The sequence below is a fragment of the Oncorhynchus mykiss genome, chromosome 8, assembly GCF_057628025.1.
Source record: "Oncorhynchus mykiss isolate SJ-2025 chromosome 8, ASM5762802v1, whole genome shotgun sequence".
Taxonomy (NCBI): domain Eukaryota; kingdom Metazoa; phylum Chordata; class Actinopteri; order Salmoniformes; family Salmonidae; genus Oncorhynchus; species Oncorhynchus mykiss.
Genome location: NC_143029.1, coordinates 36983565 through 37002980, shown reverse-complemented (window position 1 = coordinate 37002980; position 19416 = coordinate 36983565). Strand labels below are relative to the sequence as shown.

Genomic DNA, 19416 nt, shown 5'->3' with positions numbered 1-19416 from the left:
TAGAGAAGATTGTATTGCAATGTATACTATATGTGTAGGCAATGCCATAAAGTGCCTTCAGAAAGTATTCATACCCCTTGACTTACTTCACATTTTATTGTGTTACAGCCTGAATTCATAATGGATTAAATAAATGTTTTCCTCAGCCATCTCCACACAATACCACATAATGACAAAGTGACAAAGTATTTTTAGACATTTTTTCAAATGTATTGAAAATGAAAGTATTCACACCCCTGAGTCAGGTTATTGTCCTGCTGAAAGGTGAATTTGTCTCTCAGCGTTTGTTGGAAAGCAGACTGAACCTTGTTTTCCTCTAGGATTTTTGCCCGAGCTTAGCTCTATTCAGTTTATTTTAAATTTTTTAGAAAAACTCGCTAGTCCTTGCCGATGACAAGCATACCCATAATATGATGCAGCCATCGGTACTCAGTGAAGTGTTGTGTTGGATTTGCCCCAAACATAACGCTTAATATGCAGGACATTAAGTAATTTTCTTTGACACATTTGTAGCAGTTATACTTTAGTGCCTTATTGCAAACAGGTTACATGTTTTGGAATATTTGTATGCTGTACAAGCTTCCTTATTTTCACTCTGTCATTTAGGTTAGTGTTGTGGAGTAACTACAATGTTGTTGATCCATCCTCAGTTTTCTCCTATCACAGCCATTAAACTCCGTAACTGTTTTAAAGTCACCATTGGCCTTTTGTTGAAATCCCTGAGCTGTTTCCTTCCTCTCCGGCAACTGAATTAAGGACACCTGTATATTTGTGGTGTATTGATACACCATCCAAAGTGTAATTAATAACTTCACCATGCTCAAAGGGATATTCAATGTCTGCTTTTTTATTTTTACCCATCTACCAATAGGTGTCATTCTTTGTGAGACATTGGAAAACCTCCCAGGTCTTTGTGGTTGAATCTGTGTTTGAAATTCACTGCTCGACTGAGGGACCTTGCAGATAATTGTGTGTCTGATTTTGGGTGCAGTGTCTGTGTTTGGGTACTTGGGTGTGTTTGGGTGCTGGGGTAAAGAGATGAGGTCGTCATTCAAAATCATGTTAAACACTATTATTACATGAAACTAAAATCTGGGACTTGTTAATGTATTTAGGCTTGCCATAACAAAGGCGTTGAAGACTTATTATTTTTTATTTATTTAACTAGGCAAGTCAGTTACCTCTCTGGCGCAGGCGTTCCGTTAGCGACCCACCTCGACAACATCCGGTGAAATTGCAGAGCGACAAATTCAAAATGCAGAAATACTCATAATAAACATTCATAAAAGATACAAGTGTTATACATCGGCTTAAAGATGAACTTCTTGTTAATACAGCCGCTGTGTCAGATTTCAAAAAGGCTTTACGGTGAAAGCATACCATGAGATTATCTGAGGACAGCGCCCTGCTTTCAAAAGCATACAAACATTTTCATGCCAAGTAGAGGAGTCACGAAAGTTAGAAATAGCGATAAAATTAATCCCTTACCTTTGATGATCTTCATCTGGTTGCAGTTTATGCAAATCTACCAATTATATGTATATCCTAGCTTCTGGGCCTGAGTAACAGGCAGTTTGGGCACGCTTCTCATCCAGATGTCGAAATACTGCCCCCAAGCCATAACAAGTTAAGAACAAATTCATATTTACAATGAGAGCCTACACCGGTCAAACCATAGCCTGGACGACGCTAGGCCAATTGTGCGCTGCCCTATGGGACTCCCAATCACGGCCGGTTGTGATACAGCCTCGAATTGAACCAGGGTCTGTAGTGACGCCTCAAGCACTGAGATGCAGTGCCGCTGTGTCACTCGGGAGCCCATTATTGACTCAAGACAGTTCAGCTTTTCGTTTTTAATTCATTTGTAAACATTTCTAAAAACATCATTCCTCTTTGCCATTATAGGGTATTGTGTGTAGGCAAGTGAAACCAAATCCGAATGTAATCCATTTCAAATTCAGGCTGTAGCACAACAAAATGTGGAAAAAGTCAAGGGGTGGGAATAGGCCCTGTATGTCATTGGTTAATATGCATATGTTGTTATTAAACCTCCATTCTAGCATGCGCACACACACACACACACACACACACACACACACACACACACACACACACACACACACACACACACACACACACACACACACACACACACACACACACACATCTCCACATACTTGTTTTTGGGCTTCTATGCAAAGTAAATGATTCAATGTTTATTTAAGCCTGCAGCTAGTGAATTGAAATGAGACCTATAATCATGACAAAACCTGTTCGAAAATGTAGCTCACTGACAGAGAGATAGCTAGATAATGAAACACAAATGGACATTTACAGTAGCCGGCTAGGCTAGTCAAACTGTATCATTGGCTAGCTTTCAATAAATGGGCTATATGGTCAATGGAGTTACCGCTTCATGCGATCAAGACAATTCGTATTGCACGCTGCATATTTCATGTGCACTCAAAAACAGATGTCTTTCTTATTTCAATCTTTGGGAGCTATAGCTATATTTGTTCCTCTTCATCAGACAGTAGCTCACATTTTCATAAGTGGCTGTGTTTACGTCATAGATAGTAGCAGGACATTGGCTGCCTTCATCATGAGGAGTATGTACAGGAGTTCTGATTAGTTCCAAGCTTATTGGAACTTATTGGAACATATTTGCTTGGCAAATATGCCTGAGCAGACAGTGTTGAAGTATACTTTTTACGAGAAAATGTGCAAGAATTGAAGGTGCCAACAAGTGTTATAGTCATCATAAGAATGTTTTACTGTCATATACAAAAGATCAGCTCCTCCCTGGACAGGGATCAAACAACTTCATGTTTTTCGGCTTCGGCCCACTATCTATCTGTACTGCTCGAGAAGTTGTGCCTCGCAGGAGCATAGTGGTGCTTGAATGAACGGCCAATCATATTGCTCAAATACAAACATCAAGACTTTTCCGCATGTATTCTTCAATGGTTTTCAATGGTAGACTGCGAAAGAGCAGGTAAATGTTGAACTGGAACGCAGAAAGGCACTTAGAAGTTACTGGCTCGGTCGGTGTTGCTGCTTTGAAAGTGGTGTTGCAGCGCCATGCCAGTTTGAAAAGTACCTGGGTAAATGCTGTCTCGCCACATGTTTTCCAGCAGCTCTGTACATGACCATAAGCATGATGGGATGTTAATTGCTTAATTAAACCACACCTGTGTTGAAGCACCTGTTTTCAATATAAGTTGCATATTGTTTCCATTATTTTGGCAGTTACAGGTTACGTATTAAAATGCATATATATATATATATACACTATATATAGGTGGAGAATGTACCTAGGTTCCAGGAGTGGAGGAATGATCTCTATCTAACCATATGACTCTGTTCATCCATATCTTTTATACATCTTTCATATCTTCCATATATTTGATGCCTCTGGGCTCTAAGGAGATGAAATACTGCCGATGTCAGGTAAACCAGGAAGTTGTTTTACAGTAGCCACTTCAAAACATCTTCCAAGAAAAACAATGCGCAATATTTAAACATATGAGATCCCCTTCCAAACGGCTGGTCTGGAGGGCCTGTGGCAGCTCGGCCAGGATGGCTGAGGAGGGAAGACTGGATGTGATAGGAGGAGAGGCTGGCCGGGTCTGACAGGGTGTATTGAAGGCCATATCTGACCTTACACCATAAAAACACTTTTTATTTCTATCAACGTTAGAGAGATGGAAAGGGGGAGAAAGAGAAAGAGAGAGCTGGGGGAAGTGAATGGAAGGAGGTGGAATGAGAGTGAGAGGCAGGTAGAAAGTGCGAGAGAGGAGATATCGGATAAGTTACAGTGGGGCAAAAAAAGTATTTAGTCAGCAACCAATTGTGCAAGTTCTCCCACTTAAAAGATGAGAGAGGCCTGTAATTTTCATCATAGGTACACTATAACAATGACAGACAAAATGAGAAAAAAAATCCAGAAAATCACATTGTAGGATTTTTAATGAATTTATTTGCAAATTATGGTGGAAAATAAGTATTTGGTCAATAACAAAAGTTTATCTCAATTCTTTGTTATATACCCTTTGTTGGCAATGACAGAGGTCAAACGTTTTCTGTAAGTCTTCACAAGGTTTTCACACACTGTTGCTGGTATTTTAAGTGGGAGAACTTGCACAATTGGTGGCTGACTAAATACTTTTTTTGCCCCACTGTATATCGGATTTGGCCATTTCTATTGGGATGTTCAGATCTATGGGTGAACAGAAAGATATTTAAAAATACATGCCTCGCAGACTGTCCGTTTTTTTCACACTATTTTTTTCAAAAACATTTTTATAGCCCGGACACCGGCACGGTAACCTTTTTACAAGCTTTAATGGAAACATCCACCAGCAGAGACATGGGTCACCTTTTTAACAGAGCACCTACAGTATGCTTCCACCCACATAAATAAACAATTCATTTTTAGAAATAGAGGAGTCTTAATGCTGGCCCATAGGCCAAGCCAGGGACTGTAAAGGCTATTTGAGGAACTGCCTGTGATCCTGACGTATATACACAGACTTTTATCGGCATATAGAAGTATACATATAGTCAAACATTCTGCTGTAACACAACTCCTCTCTTGACTGTCCCTCGTGAAAAAGTACTACTGAATTACTACTCATCACTACTACACAAGATCTACACAAAACCTAGTGGTTTTACTTCTTGATTGCTTTTGAGATGTGCATTAAAGCAGTAGTGATTTATGTAGTAGTTGTGTTCACTACTGGTGAACACTACATATTTCCTATTCATATCACTCCATTATTCTTCCTTAATGACTACTGTGTAACTACTGAGCTTTTGGGTATCAACTACTTAAAACCTACACATACTTACACAATTCCTAAATTGGGTGTCACATTTTGCTGAGTCTTCACTTGCCATAGACTACAATGCATTATGAAAAGGTGTCTAAAGTCAGAATCTCATTCTGGTTGACGTTTCTGCACAACAACACAAATTCACTGTGCCATACATCCATATTTGAATGACGCTATTTACAACGAGAACTAATAACAAACTAACAAACTAATACGAGTTAGTTTGGAGTGATTTCTAACATGTTTAGAGACCTTTTCATAATGCATTGTAGTCTACGGCAAGTGATGACCCTCTGTAACGAAACAAAATATATATTTTTTTTAAATACGTTTTTGGGTGGGGTGGGGGGGGGGGTCAACGAAGAATGAGTAAAAATAAGACCACATGTAAAAAATAAAAAAAAATAGGTGAACGTCCCCTTTAAGTCAAAGCTGAACGAAGACAAGGACTCAAAGGCATTCACACAAAAGTATAAAATGTGTAAATTAATATGTGATTAATTTTATGAAAAAAAAAATTGTAATGGAAAGCTTCCGATTACTGTGTGCATTTCACTTGTAAGAGAAAATGTATTAGAAGATCAAATTGGACGAGGTTGGATGCAATTCTTTAGCATCCACCCTTATGTCTTAGTTTATGATACGAGAACAGTTGGAAACTTGAGGAAATAACATGTGCACGCACTACTCCAGCAGTGACACAGTAGTCACTGTGAAGATGTCAATAGGGATTTTGAATAGGCAAACAGCAGTAAAGGTTTTCAATAGTATGTAATTCAAGAAGGGTTTATGTAGGATCAGGAGCAATTCAGTATTGACACAACACTGCACACACAGATGGCACTGGCAGTAGTAATGACATATTTCCTACTCAAATCACTACATAATTCCCCTTTAATAACTACTGTGTAACTACTGGGCATCTACTACTTAAAACCTACACATACCTACACAATTCATACATGTTGGTGATTGAATTACTACACAATGCCTACATATCACTGCTGCTTGCCTACTCCATCCCTATTTAGTGTTCACCGGTCGTGAGGCGTCCCAAATGATCACTCGTTACTACTTAAATGACTAAATAAATCACTGCTGGTTTACTGCACATCTCAATGACAATCGATAGTAGAACCAGTAGGTGTTTGTTTAGATCTTGTTTAGTAATGATGAGTAGTAAATCAGTAGTACTTTTTCATGAGGGAAAGATGATTTACAACAACCAACTCATTCCTGTTGTGTCTTCTTCTGCGGTCGTGGAATGCCAGTGTAGTCTGGCTGTAGTGTTGTGAAACTTATTTAGTACCAACTTCAAGTAGTAAAAACTCTACCTGATTGCTATTGAAAAGCCTGTGACGTGAAGCGGTAGAGATCTGACTACTTATTTTATTACCAACATCTCTACCTGATTGCTATTGAAAAGCCTGTGACGTGAAGCGGTAGTGATCTGACTACTTATTTTATTACCAACATCTCTACCTGATTGCTATTGAAAAGCCTGTGACGTGAAGCGGTAGTGACCTGACTACTTATTTTATTACCAACATCTCTACCTGATTACGCCTGGAAACTTCTGTTTTCCTACTAAACACTACAAAACTCCACGTGTGTCTTGAGTAGTGCATAAACTACACATTCACTACACAATCCCTACAAGTCTCCACATAGTCACTGCTGACCGAGCAGGTTTTGTATAGTAACTCAGTAGTACTTTTTCATGAAGGGGTCACACTTGGCTCTCTTTCTGCTATGTCTGATACTATGTCTGATACTCTATTTACATACATTTCTGTATTTTTGACACATTCTGGTATTCTACGTTTATGAAATGAGTCATATTTTCTCATATAGGCCCTTTGTAACGTGACAGAATAAAGATCAGTTCTAATGGTGTATTATGGCTTTATTTCATGGTTGGGTCAGCAGCACAAAATGTGGCAGTCTTGAATAATACCGGATAATCATATGATAATCATATTTAATGTGCGAGAGAGAGAGAGAGAGAGAGAGAGCGAGAGAAAGAGAGAGAGAGAGAGAGAGAGAGAGAGAGAGAGAGAGAGAAAAGAGCTGTTAGGAAGCAGGAGAGCCTCTGTAGGCCAAAGGGCAGCTGAGCTTTGATCAGGTGTTTTCCTGGTGCCGAGAGCTGTCAGGAAACTCTCCTCTGGTGCCCCTTCTCTCAGCCCTCCATACCCTACCCCCAGCCTCCGGGGTCTCCCAGCCCCACAGCCTGGACACTGGATCAAACCAGTGGTTGGTTGTATTGGGTGGAGGCTGGGAAGGGATGTTGAGGGGTTGAGGAGGTGAGAGGTGGTGTATAACCTTGTAAAAACATCTCCTTTGAACACTGTTTACCTCTGGGTCTGTATTGAGCCATGAATCAGGGGCCTGAGAGTGACACGTCAAAGCGGAGGGTGAGGTAAGTCAGGTTCTTGTTTCATTCATTACCTCTCTAACTAAAACCCCCATGCAGCCTGGGTCTCTCTCTGTGCAGTATGAATGGGGCATTGTGATGCGTCTCTGTCACCACAGTGAATGTTTTCTCTTCTATTTGATCCGTTGGCGAAGCCTGCTAATTGGCTAAGCGTGTTCCCAGGTCACGGCAAAGGCAAGGTTCCTCTTTTCATAAATACGGAGAGAGAGGGCTTCTACAGATGTTGCTTCCCATCGACTAGCCTTCCAACTAGGTTCAGACCAGCTTTAGGTAGTTGGTGTAATTTATGAGTCTAAGACTCACGTCCAAGTTTTTTCCACTCCTCTCTTCTCTCCTTCCCCAAAAGCCTTATATCTTTCTCTCATCATGCCCTGTGTTACGGTGCAAGTGATCGTTTTAAGCCTCCTGTGTGTGTGTGTGTGTGTGTGTGTGTGTGTGTGTGTGTGTGTGTGTGTGTGTGTGTGTGTGTGTGTGTGTGTGTGTGTGTCTGTGTGTGTGTGTGTGTGTGTGTACGCACGCGTCGTGCACATGCTCATCGTGTCTGTGCTTGAGCGCATGTATGTGTGTGTATGGGTGTGTTTTGCCTTTTAAGCCATAGATGTCATGATGACGTGTGCTTACTGACTGTACCACTCCCTCCTATCTGTCTGACTGTACTACTCCCTCCTGTCTGTCTGACTGTACTACTCCCTCCTGTCTGTCTGACTGTACTACTCCCTCCCGTCTGTCTGACTGTGCTACTCCCTCCCGTCTGTCTGACTGTACTACTCCCTCCCGTCTGTCTGACTGTACTACTCCCTCCCGTCTGTCTGACTGTACTACTCCGTCCTGTCTGTCTGACTGTACTACTCCGTCCTGTCTGTCTGACTGTACTACTCCGTCCTGTCTGTCTGACTGTACTACTCCGTCCTGTCTGTCTGACTGTACTACTCCCTCCTGTATGTCTGACTGTACTACTCCCTCCCGTCTGTCTGACTGTACTACTCCCTCCCGTCTGTCTGACTGTATTACTCCCTCCCGTCTGTCTGACTGTATTACTCCCTCCCGTCTGTCTGACTGTATTACTCCCTCCCGTCTGTCTGACTGTACTACTCCGTCCTGTCTGTCTGACTGTACTACTCCGTCCTGTCTGTCTGACTGTACTACTCCGTCCTGTCTGTCTGAGTCCAGGCAGGTTCCGTTCAGATTATGTTTTGTTTCCATGTCACTGTCCCCGATGACACAATTTACGAGGCTGAGGGCTGCCTTGTTTGTTTTTATGTCATGGAATTTCAATCACTTCAACAGGGACTGAGACCTGATGACTGCTTCATAAGTCAGCAGAAAAGTCTTTGAGCAGTGACACATATCCTCCTACGAGACTCCCGCTCCCTTCACACTATCTACTGTAGATCTTTCCTCCAGGCCCACGGTCGCACCTGTCATTAACTGTGCGTGGAGAGAGGCAGGGGAACAACTTCAGATCTGACAAGAAACAACGTGTGACAGTCTTAGCAGTGCTGGCAGTAAGAAACTATACTGAAATGGTCTGAACGCTACAAGAGCCAGTGCTGACTGTTTCATGTGCCTCTGACGGCCATGGTCTTATGGCGCCACCATGCGGTAGAAATACAGAACTGACAATCCCTTGTGTTGAAAGTGACCACACAGGTTGTATTGGCAGCTGAAAAACAGCAGGTGGAGCCATGTTTACTCTCTATAGCACCTGCAGGGTTCACATAGGGGACAATGCCGTTAACAGTTAGTCCTTTCAGCTGATCTAACGGCAGCTCTCGTAAAACACAACGAAATTACTCAAATCTCTGGTGGTTATAATTATATGGTATATTATTTATAATATGCCCAAAGGTTTATCATATATAGACAAAGGAGATGATTGTGGACTACAGGAAAAAGAGGACCAAGCACGCCCCCATTCTCATCGATGGGGCTGCAGTGGAGCAGGTTGAGATATTCAAGTTCCTTGGTGTCCACATCACCAACAAACAAACACGGTCCAAGCACACCATGACAGTCGTAAAGCAGGCACGACAAAACCTTTTCCCCTTCAGAAGACTGAAAAGATTTGTCATGGGTCCTCAGATCCTCAAAACGTTCTACAGCTGCACCATCGAGAGCATCCTGACTGGTTGCATCACTGCCTGGTATGGCAACTGCTCGGCCTCTGACCACAAGGCACTACAGAGTGCCATCCAGGACCTCTATACCAGGCGGTGTCAGAGGAAGGCCCCAAAAAATTGTCAAAGACTCCAGCCACCCTAGTCATAGACCGTTCATTTTGCTACCACACGGCAAGCAGTACCGGAGCACCAAGTCTAGGTCCAAGAGGATTCTAAACAGCTTCTACACCCATGCCATAAGACTCCTGGGCATCTAGTCAATCAAATGGCTACCCAGACTATTTGCATTGCCACCCCCCCCCCCTCCCCCCTCCACACCACTGCCACTCTCTGTTGTTATCTATGCATAGTCACTTTAATTAACTCTACCTACATGTACATACTCCCTCAACTAACCGGTGCCCCGCACGTTGACTCTGTACTGGCACCCCCCTGTATGTATTGTTATTTTTACTGCTCTTTAATGACTCATTCTTATTGTATTTTCTGAAACTGCACTGTTGGTTAGGGGCTCGTAAGTAAGCATTTCACTATAAGGTCTACTACACCTGTTGCATTCGGCGCATGTGACCAACAAAATTTGATTTGATTTGATACATGATTTATAACACACACATTCCACAATAATACATCATATAATGGCTCCATCTGAGGTGCGTTGACTTAGATCTGGACTACATAACAAAAGTCTGTCGTGAGAGACTGCATGTAAACACAGGATTTGGTTCTGGGTTTTGAGGCTACTTCAACATAGGAGCTAAAGCAGGACTACATTATACATTCACTGTAATAATCCACATAAGGCTATGCTGGTTGTGTTGTGTTAATATCACAGCTATTGGCCTCTAGCGTAGAGCCTTTCCAGTCGGGATGGATGTCCTTAACCTTCTGCTGTAGAGCGTGGACTGACCAGTTGGTGACTGAAGGGCATACGGACTTGGCAAAATGTGGCTTGGCAGCTCCCAACATTTGCTAGACTGTCATACTGCAGTATGGTATGCCCAGAGGGGTTGGAGTGTACTGTGCCATTCAGAGAAATGTTACCGCAGTGTTTTTGTGTTTGACATGTAGCCTGTACCACAGGAGAGCAACACGAGGTGTAGTACATGAGTGTAACGGTTCCGTTAACTACAGACGCTGGGAGACGGGAAACAAGTACAGGGTGAGGATTTGATAATAAATAGACATGAAACTAAACAAGAACAGCGTCTGGACAAGAGAAACAAAGCAGCATTGATGCAGACACGGGAATGAAAGTGAGGAAGTGGCCGATATAGAGGAAGGAAATCAATGACGTGATGAAGTCCAGGTGAGTCCGATGAGGCGCCGGTGTGCGTAACGACGCTGACAGGTGTTGCGTAATGATGAGCAGCCTGGAGACCTCGAGCGCCAGAGAGGGGGAGCGGGAGCAGACGTGACAATGAGAACCTATTGCATTGGTCTCAAAAGAATTGCATCCACCCTTGGCAATTGGATCTTCTAATAGGGTTTTCTCTTAAAAGTGAAATGCACACAGTAATTGGAGGCTTTCTCTGTATGGTTTCCGCCCGCTCGCTATAGATGGTAGATTATTATAGTAGATCTGTGTTTGTAATAAATTGAGTACACTGTAGTTGGCTTGTCTCGTCTGTAACGCTTCACATCAGACATGACGTGAGGCTGTGGGTGATCCAAGTGACCTAACACACAGCTGACTTCAAACCCATGTTTGTTTGTCCCCCGTACGACTATTTTAAAAATAGCTCTTTGAAAGATGAACTGAAGCCGCATGTCTCTCTTCTCTGGGCTTCCATGTTGACACACACACACCGGTTCCAGAGGTGTGTGCGTGTGTCTGTCTGCGTTTGTGTGTGTGTGTGTGTGTGTGTGTGTGTGTGTGGGGGGGGGGGGGGGGGGGGGACATGGGACAAGAAGCCTAACACTGCTTCCATTTCAGACAGCTGGCCTGTCCACTGACCACCAAGAGGAATATGGCTGAAGCGGTTTGAATACTGTTACATCTCTTTCTGGACGTTTTAGGAAGTAACAGTGCTCTCACTCTCTCTTTCTCTGTGTGTGTGTGGTTTGTTTTTACTATCCTTGTGGGACCAGAAGTCCTCGATAGTAAAACAAGGAACAATTTTGGGACATTTCGCCGGGTCCGCGCCCCACAAGGAAAAAATACTTTTTAGGCTTAGGGGTTAGGTTTAGGGTTACAATTAGGCTTAGGGGTTAGGTTTAGGGTTACAATTAGGCTTAGGGGTTAGGTTTAGAGTTAGGAGTTAGGGTTAGTTTTAGGTTAGGGTTTTGGGGTTAGGGTTGGGGTTAAGGTTAGGTTACGGGTTAGGTTTAGGGTTAGGGAAAATAGGATTGTGAATGGGAATCAATTGTTTGGTCCCCACAAGGATAGTAGAAGTGTGTGCAGGCCTACTATCCACATTGCCTTGAGCGCAGGGAGGCGCTAGATCACATAGAGCCACGGAACTCGTTCCCCGCATTGACTGTTTTTAAAATAGGAGTGCAGACACTCACTCATTCAAAGTCTCTACCCCCCCTCCCCTCCCTCCCCTCTTTCTGAAACTGCATCAGCCGTCATCAGCGGACTTCACCCAGTCCCTCAGCTGAGCCTGCTTTCTCGTCCAACTCGCGTCAGGGAGCTTCAAAGCGGAGACCCGCAGCCCCATGCTGGAATGAGATACTGCCAACACTAGTGGAGCTTCCATCAGCCTATCGTTCCTCAGCAGAAGGGTCGTTTCGGAAAGAAAAAGGAGAAAGCGACTTAAAACCGTTTATTTTATTTTTGTCGGTTGAGGAGAGTAGATGAGTCAATGGCCGGGGCTCAGCCAGGAGTTCATGCGCTGCAGCTCAAGCCGGTGTCCGTGAGCGAGAGCCTGAGAAAGGGCAGCAAATTCATGAAATGGGATGATGTAAGTCTTATTTGATTTTTTGGGGGGAGGGGGACTGGTTTATCACTGTCTATTATGTAGCCAATGTTTGGTGCACAGTTACCACTGCACTGAAACGGATGTCTTGTACATTTGCCACGGTGCAACAGTGTCCACTGCCTGCTTGAGTGAATATCGCTCCTCCACTGTTCGACTTTTGGCTACAGAAAGCGCTACAGTTGTGGGTGACGATGTCAAACGCATTTCGAAATGTTGGTGTAAATGTCACGGTGAGCGTGCGCGTGTGTGCACAAGCCCGCTTTTTCAGATTGAGAATGAGAGGTCATTCATTGCCTTGAATGCACTGCTTTACACAGAAACCCGACACAGTAGTATGCCATTTAATCACACTCGTTTTGACTTGTACATCTCCACATGAATCTCTGTAAGGCTATAATACCATTGAACGCTAGCAACCTCTGAATGAGTGGTCTATTGGTATCATCAGTCACTCTCGCCAGCCTGTAACAGCAAAATGACCTTGATTAGAATGTATTGCTCACCGCTGTCAAGCACAGCTCTGCTACAACATATCGTCGTCTCTGGGTGAGATGAGCCTACAGGAGAAGGCTACTGCAAAGCACTTCCCATAGTCATTTCTCATAGGTAACGCCACACACAGCAACGTGTTTTATTTGAACACAGTGATCATGTGGAAAGACCACGTTTTTTGTTGTTGTTTTGCCTTTAAAAAAAATAGAAGGTATTGTTCCCTTTTATAGACAGCCTGTGCAGCTTCAAATAAATAACCTACACTTGTCTTAATAAGCAATTCATTAATAAGGACATTTTTGGTGGTTTGCGTTGGAAATGCCATGCACCTGCCACCTGTGTGTTGCTGACTGCCAGCGGGACTGTTGCCTGACGCAGAGCCGCGCAAATAAGCAGGAACATTGATTGCACAACGATGACAGTGTGTATGTATTCAGATATTTGGATAGGCATCAAACGCAGTCACTGTTGATAAACTCAACAAGTAGACTAGGCAAAATATGTGGGTGGGTCTACTTAAAAAAAATGGTTTTACTCATATTTGTTTATAAATGTTATTAGGCTTTATGGTCATTGTGAGTCATACATTAAACAAATGATCTCTCTTTCTCTCCTTTCTCTCTGCGTGGGGCGGTATGTTGTGAGAAGGAGTGTGAGGTGTGTGCGGTGCTAGCCAGGTTTTTTAGAGTGTGCCGATGAGGGTGGGGACTTCCGTGACCTCTCTCCACACCCCATAGCCTAAGGTCTTTCCTGACACACACACACAGAGCGCACTCTCACCGTTTTCACATGCACTCCTTCCTTCCTCCCTCCGTCCCCCCTTTCCCTCGGTGGAAAGAGTGAAAAATGAAAGAGAGGGAGGGAGGGAGGGAAGGAGAGAGAGATACATTCAGACGTACATAAATCATTGAGCATGTTCTCAATCAAAACCTTTCCCCCTGGTGCAACTGCATGTCAGAAGAGGCGTGACACGGTAGTCATGGGAAACCGTGAACATAAACGAAGAAACCGTGGAGCGAGGAAAGTGCAATATTGAGACGAGGTGGAGACCAAATCCTCTCAGCAGGGCGGAGATGGCATGGAGTGGCCAGAATACAGGCACTTTGATTCACTGCCTGAGACAAGTGTTGTAGAGCAAGGCGAGAGGGAGAAGGAGAGAGAGAGAGAAAATACAAAGAATGAGAGATGGGAAAAGGGGGAGAGAGAAGAGGAGAAGAAGGAAAGCATTATTTCTCATACCAAATCCTTTCTGGGGGTTTGAAGATAAATTGCCTCCATATACTCTATCTGTCTGTACTGCTAACCACCCAGACAGTGTTAGAAAACCCAAGCGAAACAATCGGAACACAACCCCTTTTGGCCCCATCCCCTTTTCTAGGCAATGGCTAATGGTACAACCCTTAAATCTTCATCAGCAGTAATGGGACGAAAAACTACTGTGACGGGTATATTCCCAAGGCCACAAAAGGCTGTCGCCACTCAGTCTGCCTGCTTCCCTCTGTCCCTTCACTCAAAGGAGAGCTGAGACAAAACCTGTTAACGATCACAATTACTCCGAAATGTGAAAAATTCCTTTAATTATGACAATTTCCTTCCCTAGTGTAAGATTTTGTCCAGAGCTAATTGAGGAAACCTTTTAGCTCTTAGCAGCCGATACTCTGAGATTGTGTGTGAATTCTGATCCAGGAGTAAGACTCTCTAAGAATTCCATAATGACTCAATGTGTTTGTAGCTGTGGCCAGGGAGAGTGGGGACATCAATATAAATGCAAAAAAAAGAAACGTCACTGTCAACAGCTTTTATTTTCAGCAAACTTATCATGTGTAAATATTTGTATGAACATAACAAGATTCAACAACTGAGACATGAACTGAACAAGTTCCACAGACATGTGACTAACAGAAATTGAATAATTTTTCCCTAAACAGAGGGGGGTCAAAATCAAAAGTAACAGTCAGTATCTGGTGTGGCCACCAGCTGCATTAAGTACTATAGGGCATCTCCTACTCATGGACTGCACCAGATTTGGCAGTTCTTGCTGTGAGATGTTACCCCACTCCTCCACCAAGGCACCTGCAAGTTCCCTGACATTTCTGGGGGGAATGGCCCTAGCCCTCACCCTCCGATCCAACAGGTCCCAGACGTGCTCAATGGGATAGAGATCCGGGCTCTTCGCTGGCCATGGCAGAACACTGACATTCCTGTATTGCAGGAAATCACGCACAGAACGAGCAGTATGGCTGGTGGCATTGTCATGCTGGAGGGTCATGTCAGGATGAGCCGGCAGGTAGGGTACCACATGAGGGAGGAATGTCTTCCCTGTAACGCACAGCGTTGAGATTGCCTGCAATGACAACAAGCTCAGTCCGATGATGCTGTGACACACCACCCCAGACCATGACGGACCCTCCACGTCCAAATCGACCCCGCTCCAGAGTACAGGCCTCGGTGTAACGCTCATTCCTTCAACAATAAACGCGAATCCGACCATCACCCCTGGTGAGTCAATACCGCAACTCATCAGTGAATAGCACTTTTTGCCAGTCCTGTCTGGTCCAGCGACGTTGAGTTTGTGCCCATAGGTGACGTTGTTGGCGGTGATGTCTGGTGAGGACCTGCCTTACAACAGGCCTACAAGCCCTCAATCCAGCCTCTCCCAGCCTATTGCTGGTTAGCGTGCACTGCGCCCGGCCCGCCACAGGAGTCGCTGGTGCGCGATGGGACAAGAATATCCCTACCGGCCAACCCCTCCCTAACCCGGACAACGCTAGGCCAATTGTGCGTCGCCCCACGGACCTCCCGGTCACGACAGAGCCTGGGCGCGAACCCAGGTCTCTGGTGGCACAGCTGGCGCCACCCGGGAGGCCCTTAAATTCTGATTTCTTAACTGCAAATTAAAATGAACATTATTTGAGAACTTTTTATTTGTGGTTTACACCAACAAAAAGCAACTATATCATCTATAAATACGTAAGTAAATGCAAAACACTTGTTTAGTTTACCTTCTTAGGTACAAATATTTAGGTGAAAGTTTAATATCGGCCGATAATATGGGTCAACCAATGTATCGGTCGTGCTCTAGTTTTATTCACGCCCGGACACTGCAGAACTAGCATGAGGAAGTCTATCACTGGTTGGTGTAAGTTTCTCAAAACCAAGTGATGTCTAGAGGTTGACCGATTAATCGGAATGGCTGATTAATTAGGGCCGATTTCAAGTTTTCATAACAATCGGTAATCTGCATTTTTGGACACCGATTGTGGCCGATTACATTGCACTCCACGAGGAGGCTGCGTGGCAGGCTGACTACATGTTACACGAGTGCAGCAAGGAACCAAGGTAAGTTGCTAGCTAGCATTAAACCTATCTTATAAAAAACAATCAATCTCAACATAATCACTAGTTAACTACACATGGTTGATGATATTACTAGTTTATCCAGCTTGTCCTGCGTTGCATATAATCGATGCAGTGCCTGTTAATTTCTCACCGAATCACAGCCTACTTCGCCAAACGGGTGATGATTTAACAAGCGCGTTCGCAAAAAAAGCACTATCGTTGCACCAATGTGTACCTAACCATAAACGTCAATGCCTTTCTTTAAAATCAATACACAAGTATATATTTTTAAACCTACATATTTAGTTAATATTGCCTGCTAACATTAATTTCTTTTAACTAGGGATATTGTGTCACTTCTCTTGCGTTCCGTGCAAGCAGAGTCTGTGTGTATGCAGCAGTTTGGTCCGACTGGCTCGTTGCGAACTGTGTGAATACCATTTCTTCCTGACAAAGACCGTAATAAATTTGCCAGAATTGTACATAATTATGACATAACATTGAAGGTTGTGCAATGGAACAGCAATATTTAGACTTAGGGTTGCCACCCATTCGATAAAATACGTAACGGTTCCGTATTTCATTGAAAGAATAAATGTTTTGTTTTTGAAATTATAGGTCATTAATATGGTCAAATCCGGAAACTATGACTCGTATTTCTGTGTGTTATTACGTTATAATTAAGTCTATGATTTGATATTTGATAGAGCAGTCTGATTGAGCTGTGGTAGGCAGCAGCAGGCATGTAAGCATTCATTGAAACAGCACTTTCGTGCATTTGCCAGCAGCTCTTCGCAATGCTTCAAGTGAGCTGTTTATGACTTGACTTCAAGCCTATCAACCCCCGAGATTAGGCTGGTGTAACCGATGTAAAATGGCTAGCTAGTTAGCGGGGTGCGCGCTAATAGCGTTTCAATCGGTGACGTCACTCGCTCTGAGACCTTGAAGTACTTGTTCCCCTTGCTCTGCAAGGGCCGCGGCTTTTGTGGAGCGATGGGTAACGATGCTTCGAGGGTGGCTGTTGTCGACGTGTCCCTGGTTCAAGCCCAGGTAGGGGCGAGGAGAGGGACGGAAGCTATACTGTTACACTGGCAATACTATAGTGCCTATAAGAACATCCAATAGTCAAAGGTATATGAAATACAAATGGCATAGAGCGAAATAGTCCTATAATTCCTATAATAACTACAACCTTAAACCTATCACCTGGGAATATTGAAGACTCATGTTAAAAGGAACCACCAGCTTTCATATCTTCTGAGCAAGGAACTTAACCTTTCTGATCTCCCCATCCCGGATCCGGGTTCGTGAATACAGACTCAAGCTCATTACCATAACGCAACGTTAACTATTCATGAAAATCGCAAATGAAATGAAATAAATATGCTAGCTCTCAAGCTTAGCCTTTTGTTAACAACACTGTCATCTCAGATTTTCAAAATATGCTTCTCAACCATTGCAAAACAAGCATTTGTGTAACAGTATTGATGGCTAACGTAGCATTTAGCATTAGCATTCAGCTGGCAACATTTACACAAAAAAACAGAAAAGCATTCAAAAAAATCATTTACCTTTGAAGAACTTCAGATGTTTTCAATGAGGAGACTCTCAGATAGCAAATGTTCAGTTTTTCCTGAAAGATTATTTGTTTAGGACAAATCGCTCCGTTTTCTGCGTCACGTTTAGCTATGAAAAAACCCCTGTATCCAGGATTGTGTAAATCTATCAGCAAGCTCATTAGCATAACACAACGTTAACTATTTATGAAAATCGCAAATGAAATGAAATAAATATGCCATCTCTCAAGCTTAGCCTTTTGTAAACAACACTGTCATCTCAGATTTTCAAAATATGCTTCTCAACCATAGGAAAACAATCATTTGTGTAAAAGTAGCTAGCTAGAGTTAGCATTTCGCGTTAACATTTAGCGTTAGCATTAGCGTTAGCATCCAGCACGCAACATTAACAAAAACATAAAAGCCTTCAAATAAAATCATTTACCTTTGAAGAACTTCTGATGTTTTCAATGAGGATACTCTCAGTTAGATAGCAGATGCTCAGTTTTTCCAAAAAGATTCCTTGTGTATTAGAAATAGCTCCGTTTTATACATCACATTTGGCTACCAAAAAAAATCCATAAATTCAGTCCTCAAAACGCAAACTTTTTTCCAAATTAACTCCATAATATCGACTGAAAACATGGCAAACGTTGTTTAGAATCAATCCTCAAGGTGTTTTTCACATATCTCTTCATTGATACATCGTTCTTGGACACATGCTTTCTCTCCTGAATCCCAGGAGAAAATGCCCGCACCTGAAGATTACGCACAAATTTAGACAAAGGACACCGGGCGGACCTCTGGAAAATGTAGTCTCTTATGGCCAATCTTCCAATGATATGCCTACAAATACGTCACAATGCTGCTAAGACCTTGGGCGAACGACAGAAAGTGTAGGCTCATTCCTTGCGCAATCACAGCCATATAAGGAGAGAATGGAAAACAGAGCTTCAGAAATTCTGCTAATTCCTGGGTGATGCATCATCTTGGTTTCGCCTGTAGAATGAGTTCTGGGGCACTTACAGACAAAATCTTTGCAGATTCTGAAACTTCAGAGTGTTTTCTTTCCAAAACTGTCAAGAATATGCATAGTCGAGCATCTTTTCGTGACAAAATATCGCGCTTAAAACGGGAACGTTTTTTATCCAAAAATGAAATAGCGCCCCTAGAGCTCTAAGAGGTTAAACGTTAGCTTTTTTATATGGCACATATTGCACTTTTACTTTCTTCTCCAACACTTTGTTTTTGCATTATTTAAACCAAATTGAACATGTTTCATTATTTATTTGAGACTAAATTGATTTTATTGATGTATTATATTAAGTTAAAATAACTGTTCATTCAGCATTGTTGTAATTGTCATTATTACAAATATATATATATAAAAATTGGCCAATTAATCGGTATCGGCCTTTTTTCGTCCTCCAATAATCGGTATCGGTATCGGCGTTGAAAAATCATAATCGGTCGACCTCTAGTGATATCGCCCAAAAAGTGTATGTATATATAAAAGTGTATATACAATATCCCATTTACATAAAAAATAGAGATTTGGTTGAAAAAATATATGTACTATGAATCTGGACCACATCGTTACGCAGATTGTCACTGGTGACCAGCCATCTTTAGATCTCTCAGTCTGATATACAACATCATCCATGAAATCCTCTGTGAAGTTTAGGACTAAAAGTTGTAACATTCTGCTGAAGA

The 19416-nt window shown here is 42.8% G+C and overlaps 1 protein-coding gene across 5 annotated transcripts in view; it reads left to right on the top strand.

The window, feature by feature from the left end:
* The first annotated feature begins 11834 nt into the window (after positions 1-11834).
* LOC110529236 (1-phosphatidylinositol 4,5-bisphosphate phosphodiesterase beta-1) overlaps positions 11835-19416 on the top strand; it is a 275800-nt gene continuing 268218 nt past the window's right edge. For all 5 annotated transcript variants that reach the window (XR_005052868.2, XR_016497784.1, XM_036985414.2 and 2 more), the window contains exon 1: positions 11835-12298. Coding sequence is in view for 3 of the 5 variants with exons in the window: in XM_036985414.2 (XP_036841309.1) it covers positions 12200-12298 (99 nt within the window). In the remaining 2 variants the exon portion in view is untranslated. The remainder of the gene's footprint in view (positions 12299-19416) is intronic.